The following is a 19997-nucleotide window of genomic DNA, read 5'->3' as shown; positions in this document are numbered from 1 at the left end:
CAAGAGTTACACAAGGTTTGTTGCAAGGATAGCTATATTGGATAGCAGGTACCATACTGCTATTTTATCTACTCAAACAGCAGAGGGGTAAGAAATCATAAGAAGGAAGACACATCATAGAAGATATCAGGCCAGACCATCTTATTTATCCTTTTTGGCCTTAAAAACCTTTAAATGAAACAAGTGGGCTCCCAAAGCAAAGGCTGGATACAAATATACTTCTAAACGTTATGTAATTCAGACCCAAACTTGAGTTCAAGGCCCTTCATAGCACAGAGAAGCCATGATCTCAGTTCTGGTGACATAGGATGCTTTTCTGGTGAAAGTCAATGCCACTATGCTCAACTTGTCTTGTTTAGAAAGTTATTTTGGGGCTAGATCCATTCAAACCTCAGTGTATACCAAAACAGAATAGAGAGGGTATTTTGCCAAAGTCAGACATTTATTTGCTCCCAGTAGTAAAATGCACTCCTCTCCAGGAAAGCCAAGTTGGCCCTCCAAGATTTGTCTTGAAAGACAGAGATCCTGATTAATTGCAGAGCAGAAGGAAATGTCTCCTGACTATTTTCTCCTCCTCACCCTGCCTCCCAGATGGCCATTTCTTTCATTTTCCAGGCAGGTTCCTTCCCTTCACACAGCTGTTTCCAACTGCAGCTGAAATCAAGACATTAGGACTCATTAGCTCTACTTGGTCCTTTCATCCAGAAGTCAACGTGACATGCTCAGGGATCGTAAATGACAGAAGTCAAATTTAGACTGAGGTACAGGTGTCTGGGACTGGAGAGGCCATTCAAGCAATTAGTTCCCACTTACACCATCTTGTTGTTTTGGGTTTTTTTAGATGAAATAACATCACACAAATTTTGCAGATTTTGATGTGTGCCAGTTGAAGAGCATCATCCTTTTCAAAATGCATTAGTGAGATGCTTTCAAATCAAAAGTCTCCTTTGAGACCATCCCTGTTTTATCAATGAGGATAGCAGCATCCCACCCACCTTCTGAGGGAAAATTAAAATATTTAGAGGAGGTTCAGAATCAGTTGAGAAAAACAGTGTGGGCCACAGGCCTTCATTCTGTATTTTTATTTTTTCTTAAAAACAGCACTGATGACTTGGGAATTTTTGAGTCACTGACATTTCGTGGAAAACTTTTAGGGGAGAAAAATTAATAAAAAAATCACTCTGTGACAATACAGCCTTGCTGTAATCACTGTTCTGCAGGGTTCTTTTTACCTATGCTTATTATTGCTGCAGCACACACTGCTTGTTGCTTTGCTTTGTTCAGTAAGCTCAGAGTTGGTGAGATCTTGAAATTGGGAAGACCCCATTTTAATTGTAACCCTGACATTCATTTGATGCAGAATCTCGAGACCGTCATTTAAGCTCATGTGTTGCATTATAGAGGCAGAGAATTCAGGTGAGGAACGAGGGTCCTCCATCACCCACTGAAGGCAGGCAGGCTGCAAAGGCACAGATGGAAATCCCTGCTTCGGAGTGCTTGGATGGATAAATGGATGGGGCAGGGAGCGAGTGCAGGAAAGTCTTTGCACATAGAGGAACTGACTTTTCAAAAGAGAAAACGCTTTCTGATGACTCGAGCTAAAGATAGGATGAGCATGACCAGTAGCTTTTTAAAGCAGCAGATCTCGTCTTATCAGAAGCCCCCGAGGAGGGGAACAGCGCTTTCACCGAATACGGTGTTTTACAGAGCTCTTCCCCAGACATCAGGATCGCCCACGGGGCCAGCATCTCGGCGAGTCATCAGTCCTGCTGGAGACCTGGCTGTACCCCAAAAGCCTGGAGCGACCTTTGCCCGAGCCGCTCCCCCATTATCCCAGCACTCCACCCGGGTACTGCAGGTGGGGGCTTCCTTTATCATTTTGACTTTTGACCTTGAGACGGATGGGGCTCTGCCCTGCCACCATCACTGTTTCTGTCCAGCCCAAACCCCCTCCACTCCCCACAAAAGGGTTGCTTTAAAAAAAAGGCATTGTGGTGATAGATTTGTCAAGACCAAGGGTCAAGTTTATGTTGATCTACAGGTGTCAGAAGCGTATTGATCCAACGATTAAGGTCCCCAAGAGGTCACCATAAATCCTCAGAGGGATGAAAATACCACATAACTTGCTTGCAGATGTTGCAGAAGTAACCAGATAAGGTAAAGCAACCGCTCGGCAAGTGTTAACAGACACCGTTAGAGCAACAGGTGATGCCACAATGTTATTTTGCTGTAAGCCAGGGTGGCCAAACCTATAAAAAGGTGAAAACATCAAGCAATTCAGGCCCTTGTCAGAGCAAAATAAGGACGTTTGTTTCAGCTTAAATTTGCTTACACGAGACGAGAGACAGCCTTTAGTACAAACACTTTGTCCTTTTTGGTCAGCACTTTCCATGCATTTCCCTGATAGTTGTGAATTGTAACCAACTCAAAAAATGTTTTCATGAACATAATTATTTTAGAATAGAATAGTTCATTTGGAAGGGACCTACACCAGTCAGCTAGTCCAATTGCCTGATTTCACAGATAGAAAAACCATTACATTAGGTACAGCCATAGCAGATACGTAAAAATAATCTCCTTGTCCTAATTTCCAGCTCCTCAGCTGACACTGATGCTGAAGTTCTCCAAACCCTTTGACCATGACCAGCATGCACACGGTGATCCCTGAAGCCAGGGACCATGCAGACTTTTCCGGCAGCGGTGGCAGCTCAGGGTTTCTGTAACTTGAGCGTTTAAGCCCAGCAGTTATTGCAGAGCGTGATGCTCAATCCCTTTATCATGTCTCCTCTCCCTGCGGCAGCCAGAGCGAGGGCTAATTTTAAAAAGCAGTGATATGGTGCTGTTGCGGTCACACACGTTACAGTTAGCTGCTGGGTATTTAAATATAAACGTGCATAAGCTGCTCTACAGTTAGGCTAGTATACAGTTGACTATATGAAGTCAAGTTAAAATGCAGAAAGTTAACTTACTAACTTGTTGAAGCTTCAAAGTTAAAATAGATGACTTGCCAATTTTATTTTTAGAGTAATTTTGGGATTAAAAATCCAAAGTATTTCTCTGATCTAACTAAAGTAATTTTAATAAAACCAAGTTAATAATCAAACCCCAATTTTTAGCTGACTCCATTCCTTTGGAAGAATAACCCTTAACATTAAATCAAAACAACACATTTTCCTTTGTGGTATATTCCAATGAAAATTAGAAATTGAATGGATGTCATAGGAATTAATAAATCCTATCAAGACAGGAGAAACTCGGAGTTTAACCAAAAATAATTGAGTATCAAACTGAAAATTAATATATTAGACTCTGTTCATAATTTCTCTATTAAAATTAGAAAATTATATTCCAATAAAGAGACTTTTCATGGGAGCAGAATGCTTATTATGAGAATAACATGCAATAAATCTGAGTACAGTACATCTTGGCTATCACATGCAGCTGTCGCCGTCAAAGCACAAAGATTCATTTTAGAAAAGTTTGTAGCATCTGTGTTGCAGAGTTTTGGTGCTAACAGTCACTTATAAGCAGAACAAAACATAACACTTATTTGTGCTTCCAAATGGGGGCTTTTATCTGTGTGAGCCTCTGGTCTGCTTCATCAGCACAAGCAGGCAGCTCACACACCGAGGGTAGGTACGTGCTGGAGTATTTTGCCGAATAATGCCCAAAACATCTAAGAGCATATATAGCGATATTTGTATCATGGCTGGTTTCTGTCACGTGTGACTGTGGAACTATACTGGAGAAAGTTTTAAAACCACCCCTTGATATCTTTACCCACACTGAGCCCAAACATGCTGGAATTTGCATTGTCTTTGTTCTGCGGAGGCCAGCTGGGCAGGGAAGCGGTGCAGTGGTGCGGGGCTCGGCAGAACTTTATTTCACAGTGCTACCTAGTGGTTTCTAGAATAAACGATCGGTTTGTCAAAACGCATTCTTCATACAGAACTTCAATGTGAAGTAAATACAAGTGTGTATAAAATCTAAACCTCCACCACTGCCCAAGATGGGTAGGAACTGTATATTTATACTGCAGGGGGGGAAAAAAAAAAAAAAAAGAAGGAAAAAAAATGCAAAATAACATGTGCAAACTAATCCCAAGCATTTTTGGCTGGATATTCATATGCACATGCACATCAACAACCCCATCCCAACCTCCTGCAGCTGTATTGGATGCCAGGACAGGCAGCACCTTTATTCAGCTGCCAGGATTTTCCCTCCCTCACCTTTGCCAGTGATTAGCACAGAAACACGGAGCTAGCGGCATTCACTGCCCTTCAGAGACTGTCCCTCTGCTTTCATCCTCGTGGCATCGAGGTATTAATGCCAGACTCAGTGATCAAATTTTTCCAGATTTCCTGTCAGCGCGAGGACACTCGTCAGAAAGAGATGTAAAGCCTTCTTCCCTCCAGAAACCTTTCCTCACTCCTCTCAAAACTTTCCTTCGCTCTGCAACAGTTCAGCAACTGCTGCCACTGTCTCCTGCACAGCCCAGTATCACCTCTTCCCTGCCTCGCATCTATCCGTCTATATTGATCTATAATCAATCTACCCATTTTCCAGCATCGCAGGTACCTCAGCGAAGGAGCATCACCGCTGCCCCGTGTGTGCCCACACAGAAGACAGCACGGCCTGGGTGCCAGGGTGCAAGGTTTAGGTGCTACGGCAGCACAAATAAATGAAGTCCTGTTAAAAACCAAGAGGGCAGACCGAGAGCCAAGCCTGGCAGGGTTCAGGGGAAGATGTTAAACCCAAGTATGAGACACAGCTGCTGGATGTGACAGTTTTCCCATATTTAGAAAGGGGAGAATGGTACTTGCTTCCCTAGGCAATGCCTTCCAGATGAAAGGACTCATGTAAGTATTAAGTAGTATTAATAGTTGCAGGCGTAATATATATATATATATGAGAATAATATAGTCAAACAATACTTAACAGTTATTTCCAATAGCAACATTTGTATAATGCCATTGACACTCAGCTGCTGATAAGTTGGACACACTTAAGGAATTTTAATAAGCCTTTGAAAAGGTTTAACCGATGTGAATTAAGCCCTGAGATAATTTAGACGCAGGGCTATCATTCTTCAGTTAAAAATAATTGATCTTGAATGTAAACGTCACATCTTACACCCTAGTGTACACAGGCAAAGAAAATGTCATTTGTCACCAGCAGCGTCTGGGGCTGATGAACATGTTTCTAGAGCAGCTGCAGCACCTCTGAGCTGTGCCTGGACCGCACGAGGGACCCGCCGCTCTGCTCATCCGGGGGAACTTTTTCTCCCACAGGGTCATGGACAAGGTACCTCACAGGAATAAGATTCAGATATGTTAATTAACCATACATGTGTGGTTATTATTACAACACCACTAAATCCAGTGACCTAGGGATTGAGGGTGAGTGCAGAAAGGACTGCCAATATCTTTTGGCTTTAATCCACAAAAATAGCTCTGCTGCCGCTCCCCTCTTGCAGAGGTAGAAGCAAAGTCTTCATCTAGAGTTTAGTACTGAACAGAAAGTGTTTTCTTTTGGAGAGGAGTATTCTATATTTAATGCTTGTTGTTCTAGGTGTTATGCTTTCCTAACTGTCACTTTCTCTCCCAAAGCTCGCTATCTTTTCTGGAATCCTCTAACAGACACGTAATGTAACGCCTTTTTGACAAGATGATCAGATCAGAAGCTCTTGTTGAAATCTGCAAACCTAAACATCCATCTTTATAGAAATTAATTAACTTGCAGTAATGAGAATGTTAATTCCTACTTGCTGTCTTTCAGCATGAATATTACCCATTGTCTACAAATTTATTTACCATTAAGTCTGTGAAAGATCAGGAACAAAGTTTGGGTCAAAGTCTGCAATTACCAAAGATGCTGGTGGAAAGACAAAACTATTTTGAACAAACCTGAAGATAAAGAGAATTATGGGTTTTTTTCTTTTTTTTTTTCCTCTCCTTTTTTTGGTTGGTTGGTTTTGAATAAGCAGAGACATTACTGGCACAAACCCGTCAGTGAAAGCTGGGAGTCGCTGGCATTAAGTGACTTGCATTTTTGCTTCAGCTATTTTCAAATATCATCTCTGACATTTAAACAAATGGGAGTAACATTATGATCTTTAGCAGCATTTGCAATTTTATATCCAAATGAAAAGAAGCAAAAGCAGAATGCTCTTAAGAACACAGCTCAGAAAGGAATTCTTCACGGCTTAATCCAAAATGTACAGCATTGATATACATATAATAGATCATTTATATATATATACACACAATATATAACAATATACAGAACAGAAGAAGGATTGCTTCTCTTGGAAACATCAAGTATTTGCTATTATCAGACGCCGAACAGGAGGCCAACTGGATCAATAGACTTAATATAGAAAAATCTTATCTTCATTTCGGACTAGCTAGCCATAATGTCAGCACCTAGATGCCACTGACAGAGTTATCTCCCATCAGCAGCAGCAATAACTGTTTGGTAGTTGGGTGACATCTATGTAAAGCCAATAACTTAAACAGAAAAAATTTGTCCCACTGTCCATTTTGAAGATAAAGGGAAAGCAGCCCACCCTCCCCAGTCTTTGTGCGTTTATCAGGACTATGAAATAACGCTTTTCAGCCCGTGTGGGGTTCAGTTTCAAATCTCCATTCCTGTTGGGACGATGCAAACCAAAGAACTTGTGCGTACAACGAGACCAGACCCCTGGAGGGGTCAGGTCCGAAAGCGTCCCTGGATGTGATACTTAGCCATCATGCTGTTGAAAAGAAGAAAGCAAAAAGCTTTCATGTTGTTCTATATATATGTGGTTCTATCTATAGGGCCTGGTGTGCGCTGATCCCCGAGGAGACGTTCTCCCTGCCTGCCCTTTGGGCGCTTATCGCGGGACCAGAGGGACACACGCAGCATTATCACCAGGCCAGGCTCAGAGCAGCCGAGTGGCATTTTCCTTTCATGCAGGCACCGACACCAACCGCAGGGCAAAGCGCTCCGCAGTGCCGCAGCGCAACCCGCCGCCCCGCCTGGCAGCCTCTAAAAGCGGGAGATAAGTGGGATACGCAAGTCAGCTCTGATGTTGCAGCAGGAGACAAAGGTCAGGAGTGATAACATCTGATCAGTCTCACGTTGTGAGGTTAAAAATAAAAGAAAGCCCAAGTGGAAGCAAGAGACCGTGGTGGTCTAAGGTATGGCGAGATGTCACAGCACCCCAGGGAGAGGTCTTCACCAGATTTGCTTCTCACAACTTCTACCAAATTATTTTTAATGACTTTGCATGGCTTCATGAGCCTCACGATTCATCCAGCATTTTAGCACCCAAGATATCACTCTGAGGCAGATGCATGGCCATGATTACCACTGCTCTTGCTTTACAGTAGCACCCAAGGTCCACGCTGGAACCGTGTCATTTTCCTCAACACCACGCAAGCCCAGGCTGGGCCCTTCCTGCTCACATGCACCAGGTGGGAATAGCCAGTGGGCGAGGAAGCAGCTAGGCAAAGAGAAGTTGGCAATCACAAATGCTCCAAGGGTATGACTTAGGCACTCAACACTTACATGATAGGCTTAAAATCATGACATTAAAAGCAAACTCCAAACCAGAGGCAAATAAAATTAAAATCTGCTCTTTTTATGAAGCATTTCGTAGGGTTCATATTTAACATGTTTGTTTGCTACTGTGAAGATCTGCTTGCGTAGAATTTGATACTTTTCATGATCACACAGTGTCAGAAGCTGGGAGTTTATTCCACATACTGCTCATGCTGGTGGGACCAGCAGCCCCAGCCCATAGCACAGAGGAAGGACCTGGCCATGGGAAATCACTGCTGGCTTCACTGCCCTTAACCAAGTGCATTTATATGGGGAGACACACAGACACAACTAGGTAACATTTTCCAGTGACTTTGCAGAGGTGTAAATAATTATAGACAGTAAAGGACTTTAATATTAACCACACATGCTGTGTCTCTGCTAACTTGAGTGGAGATCTCAGTGTACAGCACATGAACGGCCAGGCCCAATTAAGTCAGTAAAGATTCCCAGTCCCTTCCTCAGACTGTAGCTTTACGTGGAAGAAGATCACATCTTTAAGGCACAGTTACAATGCGATGGCACATCCAGGGCATCTCTCTTGATGCATCACCTGACAAAATTGACACAAACTCTTCCATTGTCCGTTCCTGTGAGAAAACTAAAACTCAGTGGGACTGTCATTTGCCTTGTTACACAGAGCAGCTCAGACCCTGTTTGTACCATTTTATGTAAGCAAGCAGATAATAATAAAGTTTAGTTTATTCAGTACAAGAGTCTCAGCCTGAACAAGTCCACAGACAGCTGCAGGGACAGACACCTGCATTAAGCCAGTCCACAAACACCTTTAGATAGTGGTAGGATGATGCAAAAGCACCTGGATGCATTTTATACAGCCGAAAACCCGACGGCACAATGGGACAGATGCAGGGATAGCAGACAGGGTAATAACTGGTTATGTGACTCCCAGTTGCAACCAGTCCATGAGTCAAAGACCCCAGCACAACCTGCAACCAGAACAACAGTCTTCAGGAAATGGGTCATTCCTGCTTGACCAGCAGCTTGGGAAGTGTTTATTCAGTGAATATTTGATGCAAGCATGGACATTCACAGTACACTGGGCAACTGGAAAGGCAAAGATGATACTGCTCCCAATACCACACTAGTTATACTACTTACACAAAGTGAATTTAAATGATGCGATTTGAGATTTGTTTTCAGGAGGCACCAGGATTTTAATTTTTTTTCCTACCAAGCTTTGAGCAATACAGTATGCAGCAGAGGAAGATGAGAAGTCTGACTTCTCTACCTGTGAACATTTTAGGTTCAATTAACCTTATTTCTTTATAGATAAGTGACAAATCCTGCAGCCATCAAATCTTGGAAAGATTACATCAGCAGCAGCTGGTTCCATTATTCCCCAACAAGCATACCTTAAGATGTACATGGTTCAGAAATATTCAGTGATATAATCAACTGCTGCATTAGAAGGTAGAACCAGATGTTGTACTAAAAATTAAAGTAGGAATACAAGCTCTTTCCACCTCTTCTAAGTTGAAATTATTTCTCAACTAATGTAAAAGTACCATACTTAAAAGTACAAATAAGGACTGAATGGGGGCTGAGAGAGCTGGTGCTGTTCAGCCCAGAGAAGAGAAAGGCAATCTTATCCATCTATATAAATACCTGAGGGGAGGGTGCACAGAGGAGGGAGCCAGGCTCTTTCCAGTGGTGCCCAGTGACAGGACCAGAAGCAATGGACACAAACTGAAACAGAGGAGTTTCAGAGGCTCCTGTTCTCACCAACTGCCCTCAGAGAAAGAACTGCATCAATCTTGCAGCAATTAGAAAAGATTCAGTGGGATACTTGGTGTTTATACTGCAGAGCATCAGGACTGGCCCATACTGTGGCTGCCTCTCTGCTCTGGCAGCATTAAGTGCATCTGGTTGTGGCACAGTGCACCTGCTGCCTATTTGGAGAACACTTATCTCACCTTTAAGGGACAGAAACACGGCAAGCACTCAAGCACCAATTACATGAAGGGCTTGGTGCGCTTTGCAGCAACATACAATCACAAGGACACCACATGTTGCTAAAATATTTGCTTAATATTTCTCTTCTGGTGGAATCACACCATTACAATTAGGGAGGCAAAGCACTGGTAAGCTGATTTCCACCCCCCCCTTCCAAAGAAGAGCCCCACATATTTGCAGACAAGTATGCACATGCCCCCTGGATATTCTCAGTCCCCAAAGATTCCAGCCAGACTTGCCTGGCTTGCTTTGGACCACTTGGCATGTGATAGCAGCCGTGCACATTTGGCAGAGACATTTTTAGAAACTTCCAAGCTATGAATTCACCCTTCCATTTTGGTAAAGCCAGTTATGTGGAAAGCATTTCAAAAGCAGAACTTCAAATACAGACTTAATTTCCCCTCAATTCTTAGAAGAGGTGAAAAAAAAAATTACACTATTTATTTTCCCACATAGAGTTATCCCATAATATTTCTGTATTTGCTGACACTATAAGCAATAACAAAATAATTACAAGTCATATCAAATCAGTCTTTTCAGCACAGCTATGCCATATGTTAAAACTATTCCCAGCTCTTTCCCTCAGGTCCATTTTTTGTTGCAATCACTAAAACGTGACTTTCCTTGAAAACATACATTTAACTAAATACTTAGGAAGTGCATGCTGCACACTTCAGGGATGCACTGGGGAGATGCCCATGACCCCAGCTACAGCAACACAGACACCCAGCAGGCACCTGCTCCTGCCCACGGCCTTTCCAGTGTGGCTATGTAGGAATGGAGACTGGGATCACATCTACATCCACAGCCAGCTAACCACATGTTGGCCACACAGCTAAATATCTGCCAGCACTGTTGGGCTCCTGACACACCAAGGGTCAGCTTCCAGACATTTTCCCCTTTTCTACAGGTGTTCAGAAGAAGCAAATTGATCTCAGTTAGGTGGACTCTATAGCCAGGACCTGACATGGGCTCTCACAATCCAGCACACTAAACCTCTAAATCCGTCACGGCATCAGAACTACCCCTTCCTCCTCCTCCCAAGTGGCTCCAACTGCAGAGCAAAACATCCATCCTCCTTTAAATGGCTTCAGCCCCCTTTGCCGGGAGGACACAGGTAGTTAACCACCACTCAGCTGATGAGCAGGAGTTCATTAACCCACAGCTGCTTGATTGCTACCAGCTGCCTGTCTCAGCCCCTGAACTCCAGGGCAAGGACATTTCAGGCCCATTTTAAGCTCATAGTAGTTCCTTGCTCCTTGTTTTAAAGGAGTGTTACTCTTCAAGGGAAAAAGATTTTCACTGCAACTGTTTTGCAACAGTGAATCCCACTATCAGCTTGCAGTGACATCCGATACCTGCTGCCTGAGGGAGAGGGAGGAATGGTCCAGGTAGCAACAGGAGCACTCCTGTTTACTTTCACTTGTGTATGAACCCTCCAGCACAGGCCTGAACACTTCTCCAGAGCCCTCTCTTTCTTGCTCCCTCTGAGGCTCCCCAGACACTGTCTGCAGTCCTGGAGCTTCTGGTCTCAGGAGGGCTCCAACCCTTGGTCTCCAAGTCACGCCCAAGCCAAAAGCGCAGAGGGAACAGAGGCCATCCTCTTCTCACCATCCCTGATGGGCCTGCTGCACTTGCCAGGGCAAACTGGAAGTGTTAAGCACCTAAGAAAAGACTACTCCCTTTCAAATAAGTTGGTGTGATGCCAGTTTTTACCCTTCACAACAGAAGCTCAGGCATGCAGCAAAAGCAAGACTCTGAGACACGCCATCCTGCGTCATTCAAACCCCATCTTCAGAGGTGGCCCAAAAGGCAGAAGATGCAAATACAAATCCCTCTGTAGACACAGAAGAACTGCACAGGCCCAACTTTTCACACTCCCTGGATAAACATTGTGAGTATCAGACAACAAACAGCCAGGCACAGCCACCTCCTCTTCCCAGGGCACTACTCCCGCTCACTTATTCAAAAGATCAGATGTAGAGACCTACCTTCATGGCAGGAACAAGGTCTGTAGGTGAGGAGCAAGCCAGACACCATGCTGCAGCCTGGAGGGACGGTGTTTGAGCACACCCACTCAACCGCCCCCAGCTGCAGGCAGCATGTGCTGATTGAGGCATCCCACCGTGCCTAGGAGGGACCCAGGGCACCTACCACCAGCTCCGGTTCTGCCCCAGCACTCAACCACCGAGCCAGGGTGCCTGCTGCAGCACCACTTGGGGTGACTGGCCCCACGTGTTAGAGATGGTGCTTCACCAAATCGCCCTTCTTGCCCCAAAGAGGAAATAACGTTTCTCTCGCTGTCTCCACAGGCACATCAGCAGCCTGGATGCTTTCTGGCTGCCTATGGAAGGAAATGGTTCAAGCACCAAGTGCTGCAGATTGACCAATTGTGTCCTGGGGAGGATTTCTACTCTTCCTCTCTCCCAAAAGGTCCAGTTGTCCTTGATCTTTTTTTCACTTATTTCCCTTGTCTCTAAGGACTGTAAATTGACAGTTTATACAGAGCAGGTACATATGCTTACAAAAAGGACTAGATGATTTTTAAAATTAAATCCGGATACAACAGAAAGCAAATGTCATAAGCAAGGTCCTTAAAAGTTATTTTTTGCCCTTAGTGTTCCAGCAGGTCAAGGTCTGAAAGATAAATTTTCAGTAGCAGATGAGAACAGAGCAAAAACCAAGACATTCAGCAACAGACCTTTTATTTTCTTCCAAACTGCTACTTTACAATCCCCATCCAAAAAGATCAACCCTTTAAAAAAAAACTTTACTGAAATTCTCAGCACTGTGAGAAAGCTGCTGCCTTTTTTAAGGTTGATCTATGTTCTGACAGGAGCACGTTGCAAAGATAAACCCAGTGAAACTTCCTGCAGACAGTCGCGCTGCATCACTGCTTACAGCAGAGCTCTCTCCTCTGCTTAGCATCCCGGTATCTCAGAGATTAGCAACAACCTATTTTTATATTGCATCCAGATGAGGGAGGAAATACTGAGGCAGCTGGTGTCTGACCACCTGCAGGTACTGTGTTTCAGAAAGATGAGACTGTTTTCAAGCTGGTTGAAAAAAATAAAGGCATACTGCTACATCTGGCCTAGGAGCAGTAAGTAGTCCATAAAATGAGAATTTTATTGACTGCTCTGAAGTTGCATAAAACGGCACTGCACTGCTGATTTGGAAAATAGGAACTGCTGCATAGCAGTTCATTTGAAATGTATTTGTAATCTAAATAAATTTCATGTCTTAAGTATTACTTGTATTTAAAGGCCTATTTTCCAAGACTGGGAGACAGGTGGACACACTTTTATCACCCCCTGTGTGTTTGTACACACCTGTGCAGAAGGTTACAGGGAGGAGGGGGCTCCAGAGAGGGCAGGAGCCTGAGGCTAGAGGTGATGTGTGTGAAATGCAACAGCCAGCATCACCGAGCTGGATGAAACCTGCTCCATTGCAGCCCCAACTTGCAGATTACACAGCGCTCCTTGGTTAGCAGCCTGCTCACCAGACTTCTTCCAAAGCAAGGCTTTTCTTATTATTAAAAAGCACATATGCATTGACTTTGTACAATGTATCTTTAAGCTGAGTAATTTCTCTTAGTCAAACGCACAACATGCACATTGTCAATTTATTTCATTCTTTGTGTAATTCTGTATCTCAGGAAAGGCTGTTAGGAAGGCTGCACTGAAACACGAAGAGTAAATGATATGGAAAAAAACCACATCCATTCTGTGCAGTCCGGGTATTACAGGACTTGCAAGGCAAGAAGAGGCTCTCGCCTCCAGGCAGGGGTGCCCTCTGCGGGAGGTACCGAGCCTAGTGCAGGGCTTTCCAAACCCCGTTACCCCCCCCGGGGAGAAAGGCAGGCTCAGATATCAACTCTTCAGGCAGAGCCCTTGAGTTTGAACTCAATTACAAATTCCAACTTTTCTGGTTTGTGCACACAGCCACACAATCACCACTTCAGCTGTCCCGTACTCCGGCTTGGATCACTATAACCTGCTGCTACTTCTGGATTTAACCAAGCTTGTAGCAGCTGCCAGCAAAAGGGTGAGCTGTCATTGCGATATTCGTTCACTAGACCTTAACAGTAGGCACCAGCTAATCGACTGGTCACCTCTTCCCTCTAAACATACTATTGAAAACTAACCTCAAAGGCAACCTAGCCTCCACTCTCACATAAACATATACTGCAACTTGCTTGACATCCTATTTCTTAGGATATAGGTAGCACTGCCTTTTATAACTACTAAATTAAGGCAGTATTTAACTATTCTGTGTGAATTTCCTAAACAGAATGTCAGCTCTGAAGAAGCAATGAAACAATTTCCAAAGGGAAGGCAACATCAGTTTTAAGAACATTGCAGCGCAGTTTTTGGTATTTCAAGGTACTACATGGAATGTGGCAGGTTGTATTTATGTTATGAAAGCAAATCAACTCCCATTACTAACATGCAAGAGAGAGGGAAGGTAATCATTGTAAAAGATTTTACTGAGAAAAGATCAACTATATGAGCAAGAGAAAAACTTTCAAACATACAACTTGACAGTATTTTGCAAACATAAAGTGGCATTTTATAAAGAATCAACAGACTGGCAATGTAATTCTCAAATATATGGTGCAAATTAACAGTAACAAATGGGGCTCCCATTTTTGCTTTGGTCAAAGCCCTCCCAAGGCCAGAGGAACAGAGCCAGACCACACGTGTGCTATGCTCCCAGAAAAAACAATCCATATGCAACCACTGCAACAGGCTGTTTGCAGTGGTTTAAGCAGAGTATTAAGTATTAAGCAGAATTGTCACAATGGAAGTTATTCAGGTTCCTTCAAACCGTTAGACTTCATTTTTAAACACAACTCAGTTTACACAGATACAATAAATAGTTTATTAACGGAATGTACGTGAGTTTCTCTCTTCCATCCTTTGTCTTACTCCCAGCACCTTACACACAGCCAAAGCAGCTTCCAGTCCAAGCCAAGGACAAAAGTTAATTTCCAGGCAAAACGAAGAGAGGTTGAAAGTTAAGACTGGCATCTTTGAGTGCCTAGTTCTTCAAGTGTTTGTCTGGTTCCCCAAACCTACAGGCAAATTGGTGTTTCTCCTTTCCACGCCTTGATCTACCTGCTCCTTCCCGACTTGTGCTTGTTTAAGCTCTTCTTAGGCAGGTCACATGCTCCATGGGGACAGTATAAAGTCATGCCTGCTCTAACGCTCTTTCAGCTATTGCAATATCCCTTTATTGTTTTATTTAAAAGACCTACCCTTATTATGTCATCTCTTTTTGATCTTTTGTAATAGTTCAGTTTAGCTTTGGAATTTTACAAAAATGGAAAGAGTCTCTTTTTCAAAATATAGAGCACTGTGGCCAGGAATAAGGCAAGAGCGAGAAAGATGAGCATCTTGTCTGTCAGCTCCCTGCGATTGTACTTCGTTATTAGCTTTCGCCCCAGCTGAATTGTCCCAGACATGGACTTAAATTCTTCATTTGCTTCCAGAATGGTTCGTGAAGAATTGGCTGAAATTAAGGGGAAAAAAAATAAAAATCAGCTGATTGTGCTTCAAAAACACATGACAAAGGATAAAAGCATGTCATATTTGGCAATACAGAAAGTGCTTGTGAGATCCTTGTGGGTCAGACTGATTTATGGGCAAGACAAATGCAGACTGTGTTCTTGCAGAAGCTTTCAAAACTCAGTAATCCTGATGTGCTAAGGAAAAATGCAAAGCAAAGTAAGAGTACTGAATGGCTTAAAGGGGCCTGCGTTCTGTTCCTGAATTTTTAATTTTTAGGTTACCAGATCAAATCTAGTTCACATTTTTTATGAACAAAGTCAATGCTACCTGAGAGCTTGCTGGAAGCAGAGTGAAATAAGAATGGTGCTAGAACCACCAGTTTAAGAGACAGAAATCACCATCACTATCAGCATCAGTTCTAGCAGCAGCAGGACAGGTCAATATTTGAATATATGAATTGCACAACGGAAACTGTTCCCCCAAGCCAGAGCAGTAAATCAGTGTGATTCAGATGGGGTTGCAGAAAGTGAAAAAGCAGCATGCAGCAGTAAGAGATCCTTAATTATTCAGCTCAAACAATTTAAACAGTTTTTAATAGTCATTTTTGACAATTTTTTTTTTTTCTAATAAAAAAGAGAAAATCAACTAGAGTAAAAGTGTGTTGATTGGTCTCAACTGAAGACGGAATTTGAGAATATGCCAAAACAGCAAGATGGAACATTGGTCCCTTTCAACTTCTCTTTCCCTGTAATAAAAACAAGCAAACACCCCAAACTCCTCAGTCTTCCTCCTTTCAAATTGCTAAATGAAAAGCTCAGGAGTCCCCCTTTTCTTATATTACAGAATGCATACCCTGTACAACACTGGTATATCACTCTATACTGAACTGATCGATTAAAGAAAGGTCAAACTCCAAGCATGTTGTCTGGTTCAGAAAACCAAGCATAATAGAAATATGTCTGTTATATTTTGCAAACCATTCCGTCCCATCTTAAAGAGGCATTTTGATCCAAGTGAAAAGAGAAAAACTGTTTCCCATCATTAACGGCAAAGCAGAGCTTCCCTGCTTCACAGCCACATATATTCACTGCATAGTAGGAAAGGACTTGCTCAGAAAAAAGGAAATTCTAACTACTGATTTGGAATTTGCAGCTGGGTTTTGTTAATGACCTTTGATAGTTTTTCCCTTGATGAACTCCAAGTGCTGTTCAGTCAGAAACAGAGTGAAAAAGTCTCTGCCAAACTGTCTTTTTAATGGGAGAAGAAACATGCTACTTTTGCTTGAGCAAACCGTGCCCAGCTGCCACGCTCAGATGGGGGCAGAAAACAAGGAGGGCAAAAGTTGTGTTATTTATCCTCGTCTTTAAACTGTTCTCTCTTCTGTGCAAAAGCACAGCTAGTAAGAGGCCCAGGCAACACAGATCCAACTTCTAAATGCTTCATGAATCATCAGTTCTGACAGGTCACTTGATTTATTGTCTTAGGAGTTGAAGCCAAAGAACTGGGTGAAATCTTGGTTTCACAGTCCCTGATGCACTGCTGACAGAGCAAGTGACCTCGGGTTCAAGTCACTTGATCTCCTTGTCTCTTAGTCATCCCAGCTGGAGACTGGGTGAAAACAGTCTTCTGGCCATACTAAGTTTCCTCTGTGTATGGACTTGTACCTACGCTTTTATTTGCTCTGCTATTACCAAATGCATGCCAGCACAGTAACACCAAACATGCTCTTAGCACCATGTGAACTCGCATCACTTTTACAATTGCTTTTATGTGAAACTAAAGCAAAAGCTCCTCACCCTGCCCCCTTTTCCTTTTTGTAATCATGAGACAGAAACTCCATGCAACGTACATTATTATTTTCTGTTTATGTCCAACTGTTAGGGGAGTTCTGCTGGACAGTTCTTTAATTATCATCGTAGTAGGTTCTCCTACAGCAAAGCAGGTTTCCACTATGCTCCACACCACATCAGTTTGCCTCTTCCTATCCTAACAGAACCGGCAAAAGGTGCTTCAATCATCCAATCCATACCCAAACACCCCAATAACATCTGTACCTAGGGTTTGCACAGTCTCCTCGCTCTGCTGGACTTGCTGTGACATCATCCTGCTAATGCCCATCAGACTCTCTGTGATGTTACTTGCACTCTCTGCCAGACTTTCTTTTGTAGTCTTCCTGAAAGGAAAAAAGTAAAGCAGGAAAGGATAAAATTATGCCTTTGGGTACAGCGGGGAAAATGCTGCTGCCAGGGATCTTAGAACTGAGCTTGGCACCAAACACCTCTGCCAATGTACAAAAGACACAACTAGTTTTTACTGCATAAGAAATAGAGATTATCTTCACTAAACAATAAAAAACCATCATAGAATATTAAAGTCATGAGACAAAACTGCTAGTGGCTCAGAATCTCATGGGGGCCCACATTTCACCACTTATTCACCCATGACTGTACCACTTCATGAGCTGGTATGGAAGCGCTGATACAAACCACCACTTTATTGCCCTGGGTATCCCATTTGTCACTTCATGACACTAAATACAACTTTAGTATTTAGATACAACTTTTCAATACAGAAATTATATAAGCTTATATAAGCTTATTTTGCACGTAAAAACAGCTTGTATAATGATCCATTACTTGTTTATAATCCTGACTGGGATTAATGTAAAAAAGGGACAGAAAAATATGAAGGCTAACTTATCCCCTCTTCCACTTAGACATGCCACACATGAAATTATGTGAAATTATCAGAGTCTTTAACAGTTTAAATCTCCACAAAAGGTAAATGCACTCATAAAAGAAAAGCTATATTCCAGATACAATTAAATAACTTACAAAAATTATATCACTCCCTTTTAAAACTAGTGAATATAGCATACACTGTTTAAATCTTAGATCGTACAGCGGGACGGTCTAATACCTTTGTCTTAAGGAGTCTCTTCCCTGCAGCAGTTGATCCTTCTCAGAGTTGTCGATAGCAATTTTACAAGCTAGATTTGCCTTTCTCCAAGCTGCCTGATTGCTGAAATCACAAGAGTACAATGTTGTAACACGATGGTAACACCTTGCAAGCAAAAACAATTTTCATAATGCAAACACCACTGTAACTGAGCACCCCAGAAACGTGCACGGACTTTCTCTATATTACACCACGGAATAACAATATATCGTCCTGCCACTTCTCCTAAGTGTATTGTTTATGGAGCAAGGGAAGAAGAAAACTGTGTCAGCTGTCAAATGACAGACTCTCAAGCCATGTACTTACATGCTCAACCACTCAGAGGGACAGACCATGGTTAGGGACCCAAGACATGACAGAGAAAAGGAGAAAGGAGTCCTACCCTTTCCATCCTCTCTTGGTCTCGGGCAAAACAGCATCATGTCAGCAACTGTATTTGCAAAACAGGATCCGAAAGACGCTGTACAGAAGTCTGATTATCTCTGGTGACAGGGGATGTGTGAACAGCACCGGCTGCCCGACCCACCTGAGCATTTGTTTCTTATGGTTTTCCACTTCCCGCAGCAAGGCTTGTTTCTCTGACTCTTTATCTTGCTCCTTCGCCATCTGTTCGAGCTCCTTTGGCGGAAAGCAGAAACACGAAAATCTGATCCAACAACTGCTGCCACCTGCAACTCGCACACCCCAACCCCAGCCAGGGGGGTGAGTTAACAGCAGATTGAGCCGATAAATTAACACCCCCCAGCCAGGACTTCCCACCACCCCCACCTCACGGCGGCCGCCCCCCGGCAGCCCGAGGGCAGGCCGCACGGCGCGGGCCTGGAGCGAAGGCCGGTCACCGGAGCGGCCCCCGGCCGGGAGCCTCACCTGAATGCGGCCACGGAGGTGGCGGAACTTCTCCTTCACGGCGGCGTTGAGCTCCGTGAGGGCGCTGAGCGGCCCCGGGCAGTCCCGGATGTCCTGGAAGACAACGGCCCGGTCAGCGCGGCCCGCGGCGGGCACGGCCCTGCCGGGGCTCCCCGCGCAAGGCGGCGGCCGCCCCGCAGCCTTCTCAGGGGGGACCCGCCGCGGGGCCCGGCGGCGGTACCTGCACGGCCGCCTTGATCTCCAGGTCGAACTTGACGATCTCCTGGTGGCAGACCCGCACCGGCACGCAGGCGGCCGCCGCCATCTTGGGAGGGGAGGGGGAGGCCGAGCCCCCGCCGCCGGCCCGCGGGCGCCCCCTGCGGGCACCGGGCAGCGCAGAGGCGGCGGCCGCTGCCCCGGGCCTTCTCTCGCCCGCTGCGGGCGGGGCCGCGGGCGCTGAACCGCCGCAGTAGGGCGAACGGCAGGCGGCCGTTCCGCGTTGAACAACGCGTATCGTGTGTCCCGAGTGCTGCCGGTATTACAGATGGTTTAGTTGTTCGGGTAGGCGAACGTCCCTTCGTGCCCCAGGTGACAGCACGAAGGGCGGTTTGTTGGCTGATGAGGGCCGAGGTGGGTCCCGTAGGCCTCGTGAGCTGAAAAAGGCCCGAAGCAGCACCTGCCACGACACCCGGGGGAAGCAGTGATAGCTCCGGGGCTGCACGGGCCTCAGAACCTGCACGGTTTAAACCCGACAGACCTCCCACGGTTTCTGGGCAGACAGGCCTGGAGAGGCGCAGTCTCTGACCCTCAGCAGCAGGGAGGATGGCTGGTGTCAGTGCGAGGAAGCCGGGGAAACACGAGGTACCTTCTGTACCCCTGAAAGGAGGAAAGGGGAGGCAATGCAACGGCCCTTTTGCTTTTTCCACTAACTCCTCCCCTGGTGCTGTGTCTTCCCCCTCCAGCGCTCAGACCGCGCTGTGTGACAGACCAGCTTTGGACTAAGCTAGTAGGTGTGGAAGACGGAGACCACTTCCATGGCCACTGCAGAAAGCCAGTCAAAGGACCTGCTGGGCTGCAGTCCAGGTTGTCCGGATGGTCCCACCATGCTGACCCAGCAGCCTT

At 44.6% G+C, this 19997-nt stretch overlaps 1 protein-coding gene across 1 annotated transcript; it reads right to left on the bottom strand.

The window, feature by feature from the left end:
* Nucleotides 1–14027: 14027 nt before the first annotated feature.
* BNIP1 (BCL2 interacting protein 1) lies at nucleotides 14028–19250 on the bottom strand. Its single transcript, XM_074883842.1, has 6 exons — nucleotides 19117–19250; nucleotides 18897–18989; nucleotides 18556–18647; nucleotides 17991–18092; nucleotides 17126–17244; nucleotides 14028–15072 (listed from the first exon to the last, which is right to left on the bottom strand). The coding sequence occupies exons 1-6, from the start codon at nucleotides 19198–19200 to the stop codon at nucleotides 14876–14878; spliced, it is 687 nt and encodes a 228-aa protein (XP_074739943.1). The 5' UTR covers nucleotides 19201–19250; the 3' UTR covers nucleotides 14028–14875.
* Between the last annotated feature and the right edge of the window lie 747 nt (nucleotides 19251–19997).

Source organism: Strix uralensis, chromosome 14 (genome assembly GCF_047716275.1).
Source record: "Strix uralensis isolate ZFMK-TIS-50842 chromosome 14, bStrUra1, whole genome shotgun sequence".
NCBI lineage: Eukaryota > Metazoa > Chordata > Aves > Strigiformes > Strigidae > Strix > Strix uralensis.
The sequence above is the reverse complement of the archived record's forward strand: the minus strand, read 5'-3'. Positions and strand labels throughout refer to the sequence as shown.